At 49.2% G+C, this 15,532-nt stretch overlaps 1 protein-coding gene across 5 annotated transcripts in view; it reads left to right on the top strand.

Annotated features, from left to right (window-relative positions):
- DENND2B (DENN domain containing 2B) overlaps positions 1-15,532 on the top strand; it is a 116,405-nt gene that overhangs the window by 63,547 nt on the left and 37,326 nt on the right. For 3 of the 5 annotated variants that reach the window (XM_065883085.1, XM_065883084.1, XM_065883083.1), the window contains exon 2: positions 13,974-14,110. In XM_065883085.1, coding sequence (XP_065739157.1) covers positions 13,974-14,110 — 137 coding nt within the window. Of the gene's footprint in view, positions 1-8,933; positions 10,197-13,973; positions 14,111-15,532 lie in introns of all 5 variants that reach the window. The other 2 variants (XM_065883080.1, XM_065883081.1) reach the window with 1 other exon arrangement.

Raw genomic sequence — 15,532 nt, 5'->3', positions numbered from 1 at the left:
CCTGCTATGTTACTGGAGGATGGCCCAGGTCACTAACCCAAGGGTTAGGTTGTATTCTTGTGAAACAGCACTGGAGGGAAGGGCACGTGTTTTGCACTTTAACTCTCACTTTCTGTCTGTACGTGTGCACGTGCGTGAGCACACACACGTTGCCCTCTCTTTAAGTTTGTTTCTCATTCTACCTTAGTTCATGCCCTTTCTGTCCTACTCACTTGTCTTATACGTTTGTCTGTGTGTGTGCATGTGTGTGTGTGTGTGTGTGTTCGTGTGTGTGTGTGTGCTTATGCTCCTCTGTTAAATTTCCTTTGCATTCTCCCCCGCCCCCTTTCTCTCTTTCTCCTTCTGTTTATCTTACTCCCTCTCTTGTAAATGTTGGATTTGGCCAGTCATGTGCTGCAGCGTTGGCATCCACGCCTTTGCTGAGGAGCAGAGCTGGCTGCCTGCTGACAAGGTGGTGGCACAAGGGCCCAGTTTCACGGTGTCTGCCTCCCCAGGGGCAAGCTCTGAGATTTTAGAATAAAGAGCAGTAAAGAGGTGATAAGAGCAGCATATTAAGTGTCTTAGCTGCTGTGTATTTACTTTTCTTTTATATTTCTCCTGTCTTCACGGAACTTTTAATGGTGTTCAAACATTTTTAAAATTTACATCATTTTAGTCACACAGCTAGTATGTGAGGATACTCAGAGCAAGTGTTTTCCTCCTGTTTTGTAGATAAAGAACCTGAGGGAACTTCCCTGGCGGTCCAGTCGTTAAGACTCCATGTCTCCAAGGCAGGGGGCACGGGTTTGATCCCTGGTCGGGGAACTAAGATCCCACAAGCCACATGGTGTGGTAAAAAATAAATGCATACATACATACATACATATGTACATACATACGTACATACATGTATTTAACCATTCTTTAAAAAAAAAAAAACAAACGAACCTGAGGCTCAGAGAATTCAGGTGACTTTGCTTATGAACCCATCCAGGAAGTGATGGAACCAGGACCAGCGCAGAACCCAGGTCGCTAGACTCTTGGTCTAGGGTGTGATTTTTGCCTTATGGGAGAGGGCTTTAGGGACTGACAGTCATGCTGGGCTGCACTAAGTGCTTTATGTACCTTTCTGTGTTGTTCTTCAGGTCATATGGCACAAAGAGAGAGGCAATGAAGTCTGTAAACAGTGCCCTGAGGAGTAATAAGGAGACCTAGGTGTTAATCGTTTATTTTTGTATTCATTCATTTAGTCACTCAGCACAGATGCATTAATTCCTACTAAATTCTAGATGCAGTACAAAGAGCAGGTTATATCAAGATTAATAAGACCCTGTCACCACCTTCAAGTACTTCACTCGTAGTCTAGTAAGGGAGGCAGATGAGGAAAAATATAGTCAAGTAAAGTGTTATAAGTACCGTAGTAGACATTTTTCCAGGCACAGTGGAGGCATCAAAAATCAGACATCTCCACCTGGGTGAGGGGGTAGGGTGAAGAGAGATCCCATAGAGGAGTTACAGAGACATGTAAGTGGACACAAGGCAGCACTGCAGGCAAAGGGAATGTTGAATGCATGAAGGCCTAAAGTTGTGAAAAGCAAGGAGTTTGATGTGACTAAGAGTGGGATGCAGATTTGTTTGAAGGAAAAGACAGTATGAAATGATAAAGGAAAAATAGGGACCACATCATGGGGGCCTTGTGATCCATGCCAATGAATTTGCATTTCATTCTGTATGTAGTGGGGAGTTTGAAGCATGATGAGTTTTGTATTTTTGAAAGATGTCAGGAGACGAGAGGATGGACTTGGAACTGGGTTAAGACGGAAGACAGAGAGAGAAGTTGAGAGCTTGTGTGAATGGTCCCGGTAGATAAGATCTGAATCAAGGCAGCAGCAGTAGCAGTGGGAATGGCACAGGAGGGACAGATCTGAGAGATATGAAGGACGTAGAATTGATAGGACTTAGGCATTGAGTAGATCATTGAGGTTGGGGAGGAAGCTGGATCCAGATGCTTGAAGGACAGGAAGAAAGAACATCTCTGGATCTTTTCTTCCCTCGTGGAATGAATTGGAAATATATGCAGGAGTCAAAGCCGCAGTGAAGGAAGCATAAAGCAACATAGGAATGAGATCGTGTGAGAAAACACTCAGCCTGGGTACATGGGAATGAGAGCAAATGGGGTTCTTCAGTCTAAGGCGTGCCTTGTAGATGGGCATTGGGTCCCCAGCCCTTCACTGCCTGCTCACTTTGCTCACTGCCTGCACTTATACTCTTGTCCTGCATTAACGGCTTTTCCCCTCTCTACTGGATTATTCCAGTCATCATTTAAGCATGCTCTAATAACTCTGAGCTCAAACCCACCAACAAAACGCTCTGTACCCCACATTCCCCTCAAACTGCCACCTCGTTGCCTTGTTCCCCCTTTAGGGAAACCCTTTGAAAGAGCTGTCTGAGCTCTTTATCTCCACTTTCTCTCTTCCATTTCTTGAATTCCTTCCAGTCAGCCTTCCCTCCCTACCTTGCCACCAGAACCTCTCTTCTCAAGGTCACAGTGACTACCTAAATCTAGGGATCACTCTGCAGTCTTCCCCTTGCTCAGTTGTTAGCAGATCTGGCTCAGCTGATCACTCCCTATTTCTCGAAGGTCTCAGGATATCCCTCCTCGTGGTTTCCTTCCTTCCTCACTACGTGCTCTTCCAGTCAGTTTCCTTTGCTAGTTTTTCCTCCTCTACATAAGCCGGAAATGCTGGAGTGCCCCGGGGTTCATCCCTTGGACTTCTCTAGATAGGCTGACTCCCTTGATGGTTCATCTAGCCATATAGTTTTACACAGTATCTATATACTACTGATGAATCCGAAATGGAAAGCTGTAACCTTGACTCCTTTCTACCAGGTGCTCAGGCCAGAAACTGTGATTCATCCTTGACTTCCCTTTGTCTCTCATACCTCTCATCCACTTCGTCAGCAACTCTGATTGGCACAGCCCTCAAGATAGATGTTGATAGATCTGCCGTTCTAATCCAAGCGGTTGTAACCTCTTGCCTGGATTGTTACAGTAGCCTTTAAGTAATCTCCCTGTGGCCACCCGTGCATCCCTACACTTCATTCTCTCATATGGAGTCAGAGCATGTCATTCTTCTGCTCGTATCCCTTCAAGAGCTTCCTTTCTCTCTCAGAGTAAAAGCCCAAGCCTCGTTGTTGGTCCACGGGATTCTCTGGTGCTTCTGACTGATCTCCAGCCCACTCCTCCTCTTCTTACTCCACGCTGGCCACACTGGCCCCTTTGTTGCCCCCAGAGTACAGTAAGTTTGCAGTTGCCTCGAGCCTCTGCCCTACTGCTGCTCTTGTCTGGAACATTCCCGCTGCCCCCCCCCCCCCCCCCCCCCCACCGCCCTGGATATACACATTGCTTACTTCCTCAAGGTTCTGTTCCCATGTTCCCTGGCAGAGGGGTCTCCCCTGATCTGCTTCACTGTTAAGCTCTACCCCTTTACCCTGCTTTATTCTTCTTCACTGGCCCCACAACCATCTCACAGGGTTGGTTTCTTTATTGTCTGTTCACTCGAGACAACTAAAGCCATACCGTCTCCCTCCACCAGAATGTAACCTGTAGAGAGACTTCCCTGGTGGCACAGTGGTTAAGAATCCACCTGCCATTGCAGGGGACATGGGTTCAATCCCTGGCCTGGGAAGATCGCACATGCTGCGAAGCAACTAAGCCTGTGTGCCACAACTACTGAGCCTGTGCTCTAGAGCCCACACGTCACAACTACTGAGCCTGCGTGCTGCAACTACTGAAGCCCACGCATGCGCCTAGAGCCCGTGCTCCACAACAAGAGAAGCCACCGTAATGAGAAGCCCACGCACTGCAACAAAGAGTAGCCCCTGGGCTTCCCTGGTGGCGCAGTGGTTGAGAGTCCACCTGCCGATGCAGGGGACGCGGGTTCGTGCCCCAGTCGGGGAAGATCCCACATGCCGCGGAGTGGCTGGGCCCGTGAGCCACGGCTGCTGAGCCTGCACGTCCAGAGCCTGTGCTCCACAACGGGAGAGGCCACAACAGTGAGAAGCCCGCGTACCGCAAAAAATCAAATAAATAAAATAAAATGAAAGAGTAGCCCCTGCTTTCCACAACTAGAGAAAGCCTGCGTGCAGCAGTGAAGACCCAACGCAGCCAATAAATAAATAAATAATAATAAATTAAAAAAAAAAAAGAATGTAACCTGTAGAGAGAGACTGTCTATTTTTAGTCTCTGCCAGTCCTTAATGCCTAAAATAGTACCTGGTATATAGTTGGTGCTCAGTAAATACTGGTTGAATGGATGGAGAACCAAGGTGTGTCTTAAGCCTGGTACAGTTAGCACACTGTGGCCTGGGGAGTAGGTGGCTTCCTTTGTTCCCTTGTTCAGGGTTCAGGGAAGGGTGGCAAGGAGCTGTCCAAGAGCCCTGAAGAAGTGAAGCCGGAGACAGTCAGTGGCAGAATGGGAGACCAGACCCAAAAGAAGGCTTTGCTCAGGTGCTTGGCTTCCTAAGGCAGCCCGGGTCCCAGCACTGTCATTCTCTTGGCCGTAGCCTTTCCTTGTCCAACAGGGGGAGAATTGCTTTCACTTCCAACCTCAGTTTGAGGAACCGGGAAACAACTAGAGAGTGAAACTGAAGCCCAAGAGCGAGCACCCTCTCCCATCCATGCCAAGGACGTGCCACCTGTTGTGTAAACTCACTGTCACAAGGACACACGCATCCTGACTGCTAGCCCCCAGTGTGTTCCTCCTTAAGCCTCCCTGTTCTCTAGGTGACAGATTCTCCTGAGCCCTCCCTCAACCTGGGAGCAAGGACTGATGGAAGCTGACTCTTGGGATTGCAGGACTAGCTTCATTTCTAGGGAGTGTTCAGGGGAGACTCCCAAAAGAGTGCCAGAGCCTCTAGTAGGGTGAGAGAGAGCCGGGGAGAGGGAGGCAGTCCAAACATTCAGACCTTGGCAGCTGGTCTGTAGGGAAGTGGAGGAAGAGAGAGGCACGGGGATGGAAGGCCCAGGGCCCTGGTCCTGCACTGGGGTGGGGAGGGCCAGTTACACACAGTGCCTTTCCCACAACATCATTTTACTATTGCATTGTAGCAAACCACCCTAAGAATTAGTGGGCTAGAACAAGCTATGATTTCTTGTGTTTCTGTGCGTTCACTGGGAAGTTCCTCTACTGGCTTCCCCGGGCTCGCTCATGTAACTGGTTCAGTTGGGTCCAAGATGACCTCACCATGTGTCAGGCCCATGTGGTGGCTGGCTGTCGGCTGAGGGACTACAGTGATGCTGCGCATGGCCTCTCTTCCTCTGAAACATTAGACTGGCTTTCTTACGTGACAGTCTCGGGGCAGCATTCCAAGCGCGTGAAGCGGAAACTGCAAGGCTTCTTGAGGCCTCAAGTTTGGAACTGAGACAACTTATTTTCCACCATGTTCTATTCATCAAAGCAAATCACAAGGTCAGCCTAGATTCAAGGGGCAGAAGAATAGACTCAACCTTTTGATAGCATGAGCTGCAAAGAATTTATGGCCATATTTAATTTACTCCTTTCCCCTCGCACCCCAAATGTTTAGAATCCAAGGACAGAGGTAAACTGTTCTGAAAAGTTTGCCAAGTGATTATTCTGATCGGGCAGCTCCTTGTTAATGCTAGTAATTATTAAGCTGAGATTGAGTACTGGTGTGAGCCGCTGAGCGCAACACTTGATGCGTATTGTCCCTGTTCCTTACAACGATCCTCTGAGATGTGTGTCCTTTTAACCTCCATTTTACAGATAAGGAAACTGAGGCTTAGAGGAAGTTATTTGCTCAAAATCATGTAACTTGTTAGTGGTTGTGCTAGAACTTAAACCCAGCAACTGTGATGTTCTTACCCTCTACTGAGAACAACTGGCCTAGATAACCTGGTGAAAAACTTACTACTAATAATTAACAGTAATAATGAGTTACAATGTATGACATCGTTTCATATCCATAGTCACATGTGCCCGTTACGACAACCCTGTGATACAGTTGGAACAATTCTGAGGAATTGAAACTGGCAGCTCAAAGGGAGTGTGTGGCTTTGCCCATGGTCACATTCCTGATAACAGGTAGCATCAGAAACATGTAGAGAGATGCCTTGAGTTCTACCCTCAGGTGAGCATCCGGAGCCCCATGAGGGCAGGGCCTTAATCTATGATCGTGGAGTGAGTGAACATTGCCTTCTCTGTGATGAACCAGTGGATGCCTGGGCTCCAGGTCAGCATAGGCAGGCCCGCTTTTCACCCCGAGTTGCTGGAGCACATTGGGCCTGGCCTGTGTGGGGTGGCTGGGCGAGGAGCGCTTGCAGCTCTGGGCCTCAGATCAGCAAAGATCCGAAGACCAGGACCTTTAGAGGAAAGGACCAGTCTCTTCTCTGTTTTATCCTTCACGAGAGGAGAAAAACTAAACCTCGGTTAAAGCAGACTAGGCATTGAGAGAATGTCTTAACTTGTGGGAATTTCTCCACGTTTGAACTACTGAGGGAAGTTACAGAATTATCCTTTCTGAAATCATTGGAAGCATGCTGGAATCAAACAGGCCAGAGGTTCTCACTGTTCTTCTGTCCCCCTCTGGGAGCCACCCCCCGCCCCCCCACCCCCCCATAGGTGGCTTCATGGACCGGTGAATTCTCACCTTGAGGGTTAAAGTGATACATCGCTAGGGGAGCATTTATCACAATGTCTGGAGAAATGAGGCATATGTAGTTTGAAAAGGCTTCCTAAAAGATTCTGCATCTCATTGGGTACTGGCCATCACCGACTAGAGTCCAAGCTTCATGAGGACATGAATTTTTGTCTCTTGTTTATTCTTGTATCTAGCATGTAGAACAGGGCCTGGCACATAGTAGGTGCTCACTAAGTATTTATTAAATGAATAAACACATGATAAGGTCATCCTCTATAAAAGGCATCTTCTCCCGCCTCCAACTGAGAATAACTGAAACGTAGAGTCCTTTGTGTAGCCCAGACACTTGTTGGCTTACAGGGCTGGACTGATGACCTTTTGCATCCATGGTTCTGTGAAAAAAGTGAGGGGCCTGGGCTTTTCTCGATTGTGAGTAGGTTGGGCTCTCCCCAGGCTCAAGCTTGGCTCGTTGCCCTACCACTGCCTACCCTAGGGAGTACCGAGGCTTACTCTTTTCACACCTCCTTGCCGAGCAGAGTGTCTTTGGTCGTCGGCTTGGCTGGGCACCGAATTTCTCTCATCTGTGCCCATGTACACGTGGGAGGGCTCTTGTTTGACTTGCCCTTTTAAAAACAACTTAAGCATGTTGAGGTTTCCTGTTGATCGGGGGCAGCCAGAGGCTATGACCCAACAGGGAATTGCTGGCCAATCCCTGACTCACCCGAGCTGCAGTTTTCTGTGTGTGATGGAGCAGTGACTGCAGCCTGGCTCAGGGGCAGCTGGCTGCGTTCCGTGGATGGCGTGGCGCTCTGGAGCCTGCGAGGCTGGACCGCTTGGCTTTGAGGGCCACAGCATTAGGGTCAGGTAGGCCTTGGTAGCATGCAGTGTTGGCAAAGCCCCGCTGTCTTTGAACTAAAACGGTTTGGGAAAAATTCTGAAAGTTGACGTTGATGACCCTAGTAGACAACTAGAAAAGTGTGCTGAAGAGGACGTATGCCCATGGTTCTCTTCGGTAAGCTCACCTTTACCTTTTCTTGTCTTTATTTGTTCATCATTTACTGAGCACCTTCTAGACACTGAGTATGTGTCCCTCTACCTGGAAGAAATCATGGTCTAGTAGCGAAGACTAAAAGGTTCCCTGATACTTACAAATGCTACATTGGAGACAGGGCTGTGCTCAGTGCTGTAGGGATTTCTGCTGACCTATGTCTGGGGGCCAGGCAGTTCACAAAGATGACAGAGGCCACTGCTTCCTCTTTAGAGCAGCAATATAGTGTAGTCCTGGCTTCACCACGTACCAGCTAGAGACCTTGAATGAGATATTTAATCTTTGTATGCCTCAGTGTTTTTCATTTGCAAAATGAAGATAATAATAAAGTATAATAATATGACAGAGTTTTTGTGAAGATTCAGTGAGTAAATATAGGTAAAAACATTGATTTAGAACTGTTCCCGATAGTTGCTAAGACCAGGGTGTTGATTTGGAGCTGGGGAATGGCTGATGCTTGTTTGATGTGATGCCACTGCTGGAGGCTAGAGCTGCGAAGGAGCTGGTCTCCCCTCCCCGTTAGCCTTCTCATTGAGAGCGTGGAAAGGATTCTTTCTTCAAGGGCCCTCCTGATCCTTTTGAGACCTTCAAGAATCTGAGTTCTGATCAAGACCCAAGCTGAGGTGCGGTATCTTGCGTCTAGTAGCAGAAGCCTCGGGGGAGATGGGGCTTGTCAAGGAGATAGATCAAAGGGCTTGAGTGCATATTTGGGGCCACTTTGGGAAGTGGCATGCTGGGGATGCTTTGTAACAGTTCATGAGAGTTGATCATTAGTGTTTCTTCCCAAGTCCACATCCAATGAGGTCACATTGCTGGTTTGAAATCAGCCATAGTAGGAATATTTATGCTGTGGAAGTTGGCAGATGCTGCATATCTATGCTTTCTCACCCAAGGAGCCGATTGTTGAACATTTAGCAGCACACCACGGATCTTACTGTTCTCTGATTGGCAGATGTGGACTTTGGGGATACCCTGGCCTGTCACAGAACTGGCTTCTGTTGCAGACAGTACTCAGGGTCTCTAGGGATGAATTGGGCAGAGAGGACCATTGAGTTTAGCCTGCTGTGGATAAGGGGCTGTTTCTTTCCTTGAGGACAGCCTTGGCAGGTCCGTTACTTGCATACAGTACTTTGAGCTTGCGAGTCCTATAGGAAAGGGATGCTGAGCTCTTTAAGAATGAAACAGCGTTGTCAGGCCACTCACTGCCATTTTCTCTTCTTCTTCTTTTTTTTTTTTTTCCTCTTAGGTCTCAGTCAGTCTCTCCACCTCCAGTTCTCTCCCCACCGAGGAGTCCCATCTACCCGCTCAGTGACAGTGAAACGTCAGCCTGCAGGTACCCAAGCCGCTGCAGTTCCCGGCTGCTCCTCAAGGACTGGCATCCCCGTGATCCTTCACCCCAAAATCCTCAAGCCCCCTCCCCAGACACTTCACCACCCATCTGTCCCCTCAAGGCCACCAGCTTCGGTTATTTGGACAGAAGCCCTTCAGTGTGCAAGAGAGAGGAGCAGAAGGAGAATGTCCAGGGGGCAGCCCAGGATGTAGAGGGAGTAGCTGCTTGCCTCCCCCTCGCCCAGAGCACTCCGTCCCTGGGGTCAGCAGCGGGCCCACGGAGCATCTTTCTGAACCGCACCGGCCCCCGTGCCCACAGCCTGGGCATCCGGGAGAAGATTTCAGCATGGGAGGGTCGCCAAGAGGCTTCGCCCAGGATGAGCGTTTGTGGAGAGAAGCGGGAGGGCTCTGGGGGCGAGTGGGTGGCCAGTGAGGGCTGCCCCAGTGTGGGCTGTCCCAGTGTGGTGCCGTCCCCCTGCAGCTCAGAAAAGACCTTCGACTTCAAGGGCCTCCGGAGGATGAGCAGGACCTTCTCCGAGTGTTCCTACCCTGAGACCGAGGAGGAGGGAGAGGCACTCCCTGTCCGGGACTCTTTCTACCGTCTGGAGAAACGGCCAGGCCGGAGTGAGCCCAGTGCCTTCCTCAGGGGGCACGGCAGCAGGAAGGAGAGCTCAGCGGTGCTGAGTCGGATCCAGAAAATTGAACAGGCCCTGAAGGAGCAGCCGGGTGGGGGGCTTCCCCAGCTCCCCAGCAGCTGCTACAGTGTAGACCGAGGGAGAAGGAAGACTGAGATCTTGGGCACCTTGGAGGAACCGACAGGGAGTGCGAGTGTGAGCGCTGGCAGCCGGGCAGGAGGAGTGGCTGGAGTTGGGGGGGAGGCGGGCTCACCCCCGGAGAGGGAAGGTAGTGGCTCCACTAAGCCGGGGACCCCTGGAAATAATAGCCCGACCTCCCAGCTGCTGCCATCGAAGAGCTCCCCTGATTCCGCTGTGAACCCTGTCCCCAAACCCAAGCGCACCTTTGAATATGAGGCTGACAAGAACCCCAAGAGTAAGCCAAGCAATGGTCTACCTCCTTCACCCACACCTGCTGCTCCACCCCCCCTGCCCTCCACCCCAGCCCCACCAGTCACCCGGAGACCCAAGAAGGACATGCGTGGTCACCGCAAGTCCCAGAGCAGGTAACGAATGCCCCTCCGGTGACATAGAGCTGGGCACAGCGGCTTTCTTGTCAGTGGAGGATGCAGAAGCAGACTCTAGTTGTGGGTCACAGTCAGTAGTGCTTTGTAAGTTCTGGAGCACCAAATAATGTTAGGTGAAGCATGAGCTAGGTGAGAAAGATTGATTGTTCTTCTGCTCTTGCAGGGTAAGGATACTTAAACGTGAGTGGGAGGGTGAAAGCGCTTCTTCCAAATGCTGTGTACTGAACGTGCTGGCTGGGTTTGGCCTTTGGAGTAGAGCCCTGATGGAACTTCCTCTGTGGGAAGGGTAGGGCCACCTTACTTTCAGATAGAATTGGCAGTCCCTTGAGGACTAGTAAGATCTTAGCCTCGTAACTACCTGAAATGCCAGCTAGAGATTTATTTCTTTGACTGAAGCATTATCTAAATATTGCATGTTACCATTAACACAGAAGTGTTGACACATTTAACATGATTTCCTCTTTCCTGAGGGCTTCTTGGCCATACAGGAACTCTGGGCTTATATGAAGAGGGGATCTTTGGATCCTGAGAGGGGAGACTGATGGAAAAAGGAGAGAGAGAACATTTCATCTGCTTCTTGGCCATGTCCAAGAAGGACCTGGTCACATTGGTTTCCTGGTCAGTCTCCTGACACGGGAGTACCCGGGCCACCTCCACAATTATAGTGACTTGGGAGCTAGAGCAGCTGGAGTTGGTGCAAGATGACAGGCATCTTGTTCTCTGAACTGGAGTAGGCTGGGAGCCAGCTTCCTTTGGAAGGCCTGTCCTCCTGCCCCTCACTGCCTTTCTCTTCTAACCCAGAGTCAGGTGGGCATTCAGGTTTGTTTGGCTTCTGGGGAATTCTTCAATCTGACCCCATAGTTCAGGCTTCCATCCAGCATATCCCATCTCATGTAGAAACTTTCCTGCCATGTGCAGAGAGGAAGACATCACAAAGGTTCAGACTCATGAGCCAGAAGAGCCCTTGGCTAAAGGTAATCCCATGTTTTGGCCCACCTCAGCATGCTCACGGACTCTTTATGTCAAGCCTGCCAAGAGTGTTTGCTTTGTCTTTAGTCATCCGTTTCTAGAAATACCTGTCTAGAGCGTGCTGTGCACCAAGCCTTTGTGCTGGTCAAGGGGACACAGGGGCACATAAGACGTGGCTCTTCCATTCAAGGAGTTGGTGATCTGGTGCAGGAGATAGATGTATAAATAAATCATAGATGCTGTGCTGCGTGCCCTGATCCACGTCTGGCTGGGATGCTGCAGAAACCCAGAGGAAGAGGCATCTGAGTGGGGAGTGGGGGAAGCCTCTTCAGAGAGGGAGTTGCTGAGCTAAATTTTTTTTTTTTTAATATATTTATTTATTTATTTTTGGCTGCATTGGGTCTTCGTTGCTGTGCACAGGCTTTCTCTAGTTGCGGAGAGCGGGGCTACTCTTTGTTGCGGTGCGTGGGCTTCTCATTGCGGTGCGTGGGCTTCTCATTGCGGTGGCTTCTCTTGTTGCGGAGCACGGGCTCTAGGCTCACAGGCTTCAGTAGTTGTGGCACTTGGGCTCAGTAGTTGTGGCTCACGGGCTCTAGAGCACAGGCCCAGTAGTTGTGGTGCACAGGCTTCGTTGCTCCACGGCATGTGGGATCTTCCCAGACCAAGGCTCAAACCCGTGTTCCCTGCACTGGCAGGCGGATTCTCAACCACTGCGCCACTAGGGAAGCCTGCTGAGCTAAATTTAGAAGAGCAAGAAGCATTTAGCTAGGTGAAAAAAGGGGATGGGAGGAAGTTACATCAACCTGAAGGTTCTACACATACACACACATTACATTTATAATATATACACACACATATACCATATATGGTGGAGTCACTTCCAGTAAGAATTAACAGCAAATTTAAATCTGTGCTCTTGGAAAAAAAAAAAAAAAAAAAAACAGAAAAAGAAAAACAGTTCAAAAAGCACAGGCTGTTTTATTTGCCTTTCCACTCAGTGAGCATATTCCCCTGAGGAGCGTGAAATAGTAAGTTTGTATCTGTTGTGTCAGGTATGATTCTTGTATTTAATATACTTTTTTATTTAAGAAAAAAATACAAGCCATATATTTCTGCTATTCAACCAAAGAGAAAGAAATCTGTTTTTAACTGACTATATCAGTTATAATGAAAGACAGTGTGTTGATCCTCGACATGGAACCTTCCTGAGGGATTTTCAAGGATAATTTGGCTGAACGTGATTTGTGTCATTTGCTGATTTGAGAACTGCCTGCATAAGATGTTGACTCCACTGTATACATCAGTGAAAGCTTTTGCTCTCAGACCAGCAGTGGTCTGCGGGCCAACATTCAGGAACCACTGTGCTCAGCCATTGGGTATTTAGCTGGTTGAAAAGTCTGGGCCAGTGACAGATCTGGGAGTCATCGTGGTAGAAATGGTAGATATGGTGATGGTCGTCAATATTGGGACCCCAGAAAGTTCAGGGTGAGAAAGAGAGTCCTGAAGACAGGACTCTGAGACCATGGCATTGAAAAGGCACGCGGAAAAGGGGATCCCTCACAGGAGCTTGAGACGCAGTTGAAAACCAGCAGGGACCGTGTCACAGAGAGTAAGGAGGAGAGGGCCAACATGAGGTGTTTGGCTGTGTCAAGGGCTGCACAGTAGCTGGGCAAGCTGAGAACAAGATGTGGCCTTTAGGACACTTTTAGTCCTTGACTTGCACCCCAGGACTCTTGGGGTGTTGTTCGTTAAACGAGAGAGAAAGGACTGCAAAGGTCTGATGGTTCCCAAAGATGAGGGAGGTGTTAATGGGTGAGAGGAGGGATTCAGTCAGTGTACTTCCTTCTCTCCCTCCCTGGGAGGGACCTGCCTTGGAGAGGGAGAGGATGCAGCTGGGACCAAGCCTTAGATGTTGAAGGGAAGAACCTCCCTGATGAAGGGGAGGAGTAGAGGGTACTGTGGGCTCAGGGTGTCTGAAAAGCTAACCAGCTGTGGTTTTGAAGTTCTGCAGTAGCAGGGAAGGTTATTTGGGGATGGAAAGGAGCAGGTGACGAGCTGAAGGGAAGCTGGGTCATGGAAGTAGCTGCTGGCTGTAACTGCCCCCTCCTAGTTCTACCTCAGAAGTGGTGTGATTTGTTTTGAGGGCTCAGCGCCTTCTTGTTTCAACAAACCACCCACCACCAGCTGCTTCCCCAACCCCCAAATAGCCGTGAGCATCACCCATCCAATGTTGAGCCCTTGCTGCCTACTCAGTGCCAGAGACCTTGCTCGGATACAGGCATGATGTGAGACTCTTAAGAGCAGGTGAGGCACTCAGTTCCTCTGGTAATGGCAGATACTTCTCAAAAATTATGTTCTCTGGGGCTTGGAGGCCCAAGTCAAAAGCTCAGACCCTGGAGTCAGACGTCCTGGGCGAGTCTTACCTCTATCAGTTCATCTCCCTGAGCCTCTAGCTAATCAGTCTTAAAGTGGCACGATACCTGGTAGCAGCATTGTGAAGATTAATGGGCCAACACGTGTAGAGCATATGACACAGCATCCGACACATAACATCCCTTTCAGCTGTGGTAGTTGTTATTGGTATTATTTGCAGGCACCGGGGCTGGGGCCTTTCAGACCATCTGTCTCTTCATCTGGATGGCAAGTTTGGACCCATCTTGATGCTTTGCTCGGTAGCTGGTTTTGTGAGGAGGACCTCCGGTCTTTGCTCTTGCCCTCGGCCATTCCCCACCAGGGCAGCAGGAGTCGGGTTCCGCCGGAATGACTCAAACTCTTTGTTATCCACAGAAAATCCTTTGAGTTTGAGGATGCATCCAGTCTCCAGTCCCTGTACCCCTCTTCTCCCACTGAGAATGGTACTGAGAGCCAACCCAAGTTTGGATCCAAAAGCACTTTAGAAGAGAATGCCTATGAAGATATTGTGGGTAAGCAGGGGTAGAGTGGGGGGCTGGCTCGTCTGTGGTGCTGCAAAAGAATGGCTGCAGGAGGGACACTTCCAGGTTCCACTTCATTCGCTATGGGCAGACCTGGCCCAGCTTCTGGAACTTCTTCAGGAAACGGGCATCAGAGAAAGCAGCTTAAAAGACTGAGCAGCTAAGAGATTAAAGCCTGGCCTTGAATGAATTGGAACCCAAAGGGCTTCTGGGACCACAAGAAGGGGGAAACCACATCATCCCTTCCTTTTGTTTTCGAAAGGCTTTGGAGTCCAACAGGTGCCCTTTCTTAACTGTGTATCCTTAGGCAAATCACTTAACTTTTTTGAAACCTTTTCTCTTATGAAATGGTGATGATGATATTTTGATGGTAACAACAACAATAATAATAGTAATAACACTTCACAGGATTATGGTTAGGATTAAATGAGATAAAATATATATCAAAGTACCTAGCACAATGCCTGGTCCTTAATATGTATCTCTCCTACTCTTCCCTTAAAGTAAGTGGTGTCAAGAACTGTGAAAGTATCTGAGATTTCACTCTGCAAGCTAACAAGTCTAGCCTGCCCCAGTTCACAGACGCTGGCAGAGGACACAGACGCTTAGATCACAGACAAAGGACTTTGTCACTCATGGCACAGCAGGCCACGTGACCTTGATGTTCACATGGGTTCCCCTTGCTCCCCAGTCCCATGCGGCAGTGGGGAGGAGGTCCAGGTAGAGGCTGCACACGTGGTGGGTCTGCATCCCAGCTGAGGAACCTCAAGCTTGAGGAACCTCAAGCTTACGAAACCCCAAGCTTTTCAAGGGGCTGCTAGCAAACCTTTGCCCCATGAGGAGACTTATCCTTTTCATTCTGGTCAGCAAACAAATCTGCCTCTGCCCTGCAAGGAGACACTGTGTTCCAAGGCTGTTTGCTCTATAAACATCTTTGAAAAGATAGTCTGGAACCATTAATTCCTCTTGCTCAGAAGGTCAGAAATGTAGGACACTGTGAAGAACGGCCCTCCAACAACTGGGAGGATGTTGTGTTGGCAAACTTGTGTTTGAGCTACAGCAAAAAGCCAGTTGTCTAGGCTGGGTTGGGTTTATTTTTGGCTTTTATTTTAATTCTGGCCTCATTCTCTTCAGTGGGGGCTTCAGTTTTGTTCAAGTAAAGCGTGTGTCTCAGCGTAGGTCTCTGAAGAGAAAGGAAGGTCAGGTGCCCTTGCCCTTGACCGCTCCCGCCCTTGTCTCTGTCTCTGTGTTATCTCTGCCTTAGGCCGGGGTGGGGGACTGAAGGACATAGTCTTAGTGAGTGAACATGATACAGAGAGGAGTGGCCCTAGTGGAGAACCCTCCAGATAAGACTGTGGGATCTTCGGAAGAGAGGGTCCTCTATTCCCTCATTTAATTGGAGCCATCGGTTTC

Source organism: Phocoena phocoena, chromosome 8 (assembly GCF_963924675.1).
Source record: "Phocoena phocoena chromosome 8, mPhoPho1.1, whole genome shotgun sequence".
In the NCBI taxonomy this organism is placed as follows: domain Eukaryota; kingdom Metazoa; phylum Chordata; class Mammalia; order Artiodactyla; family Phocoenidae; genus Phocoena; species Phocoena phocoena.
The sequence above is the reverse complement of the archived record's forward strand: the minus strand, read 5'-3'. Positions and strand labels throughout refer to the sequence as shown.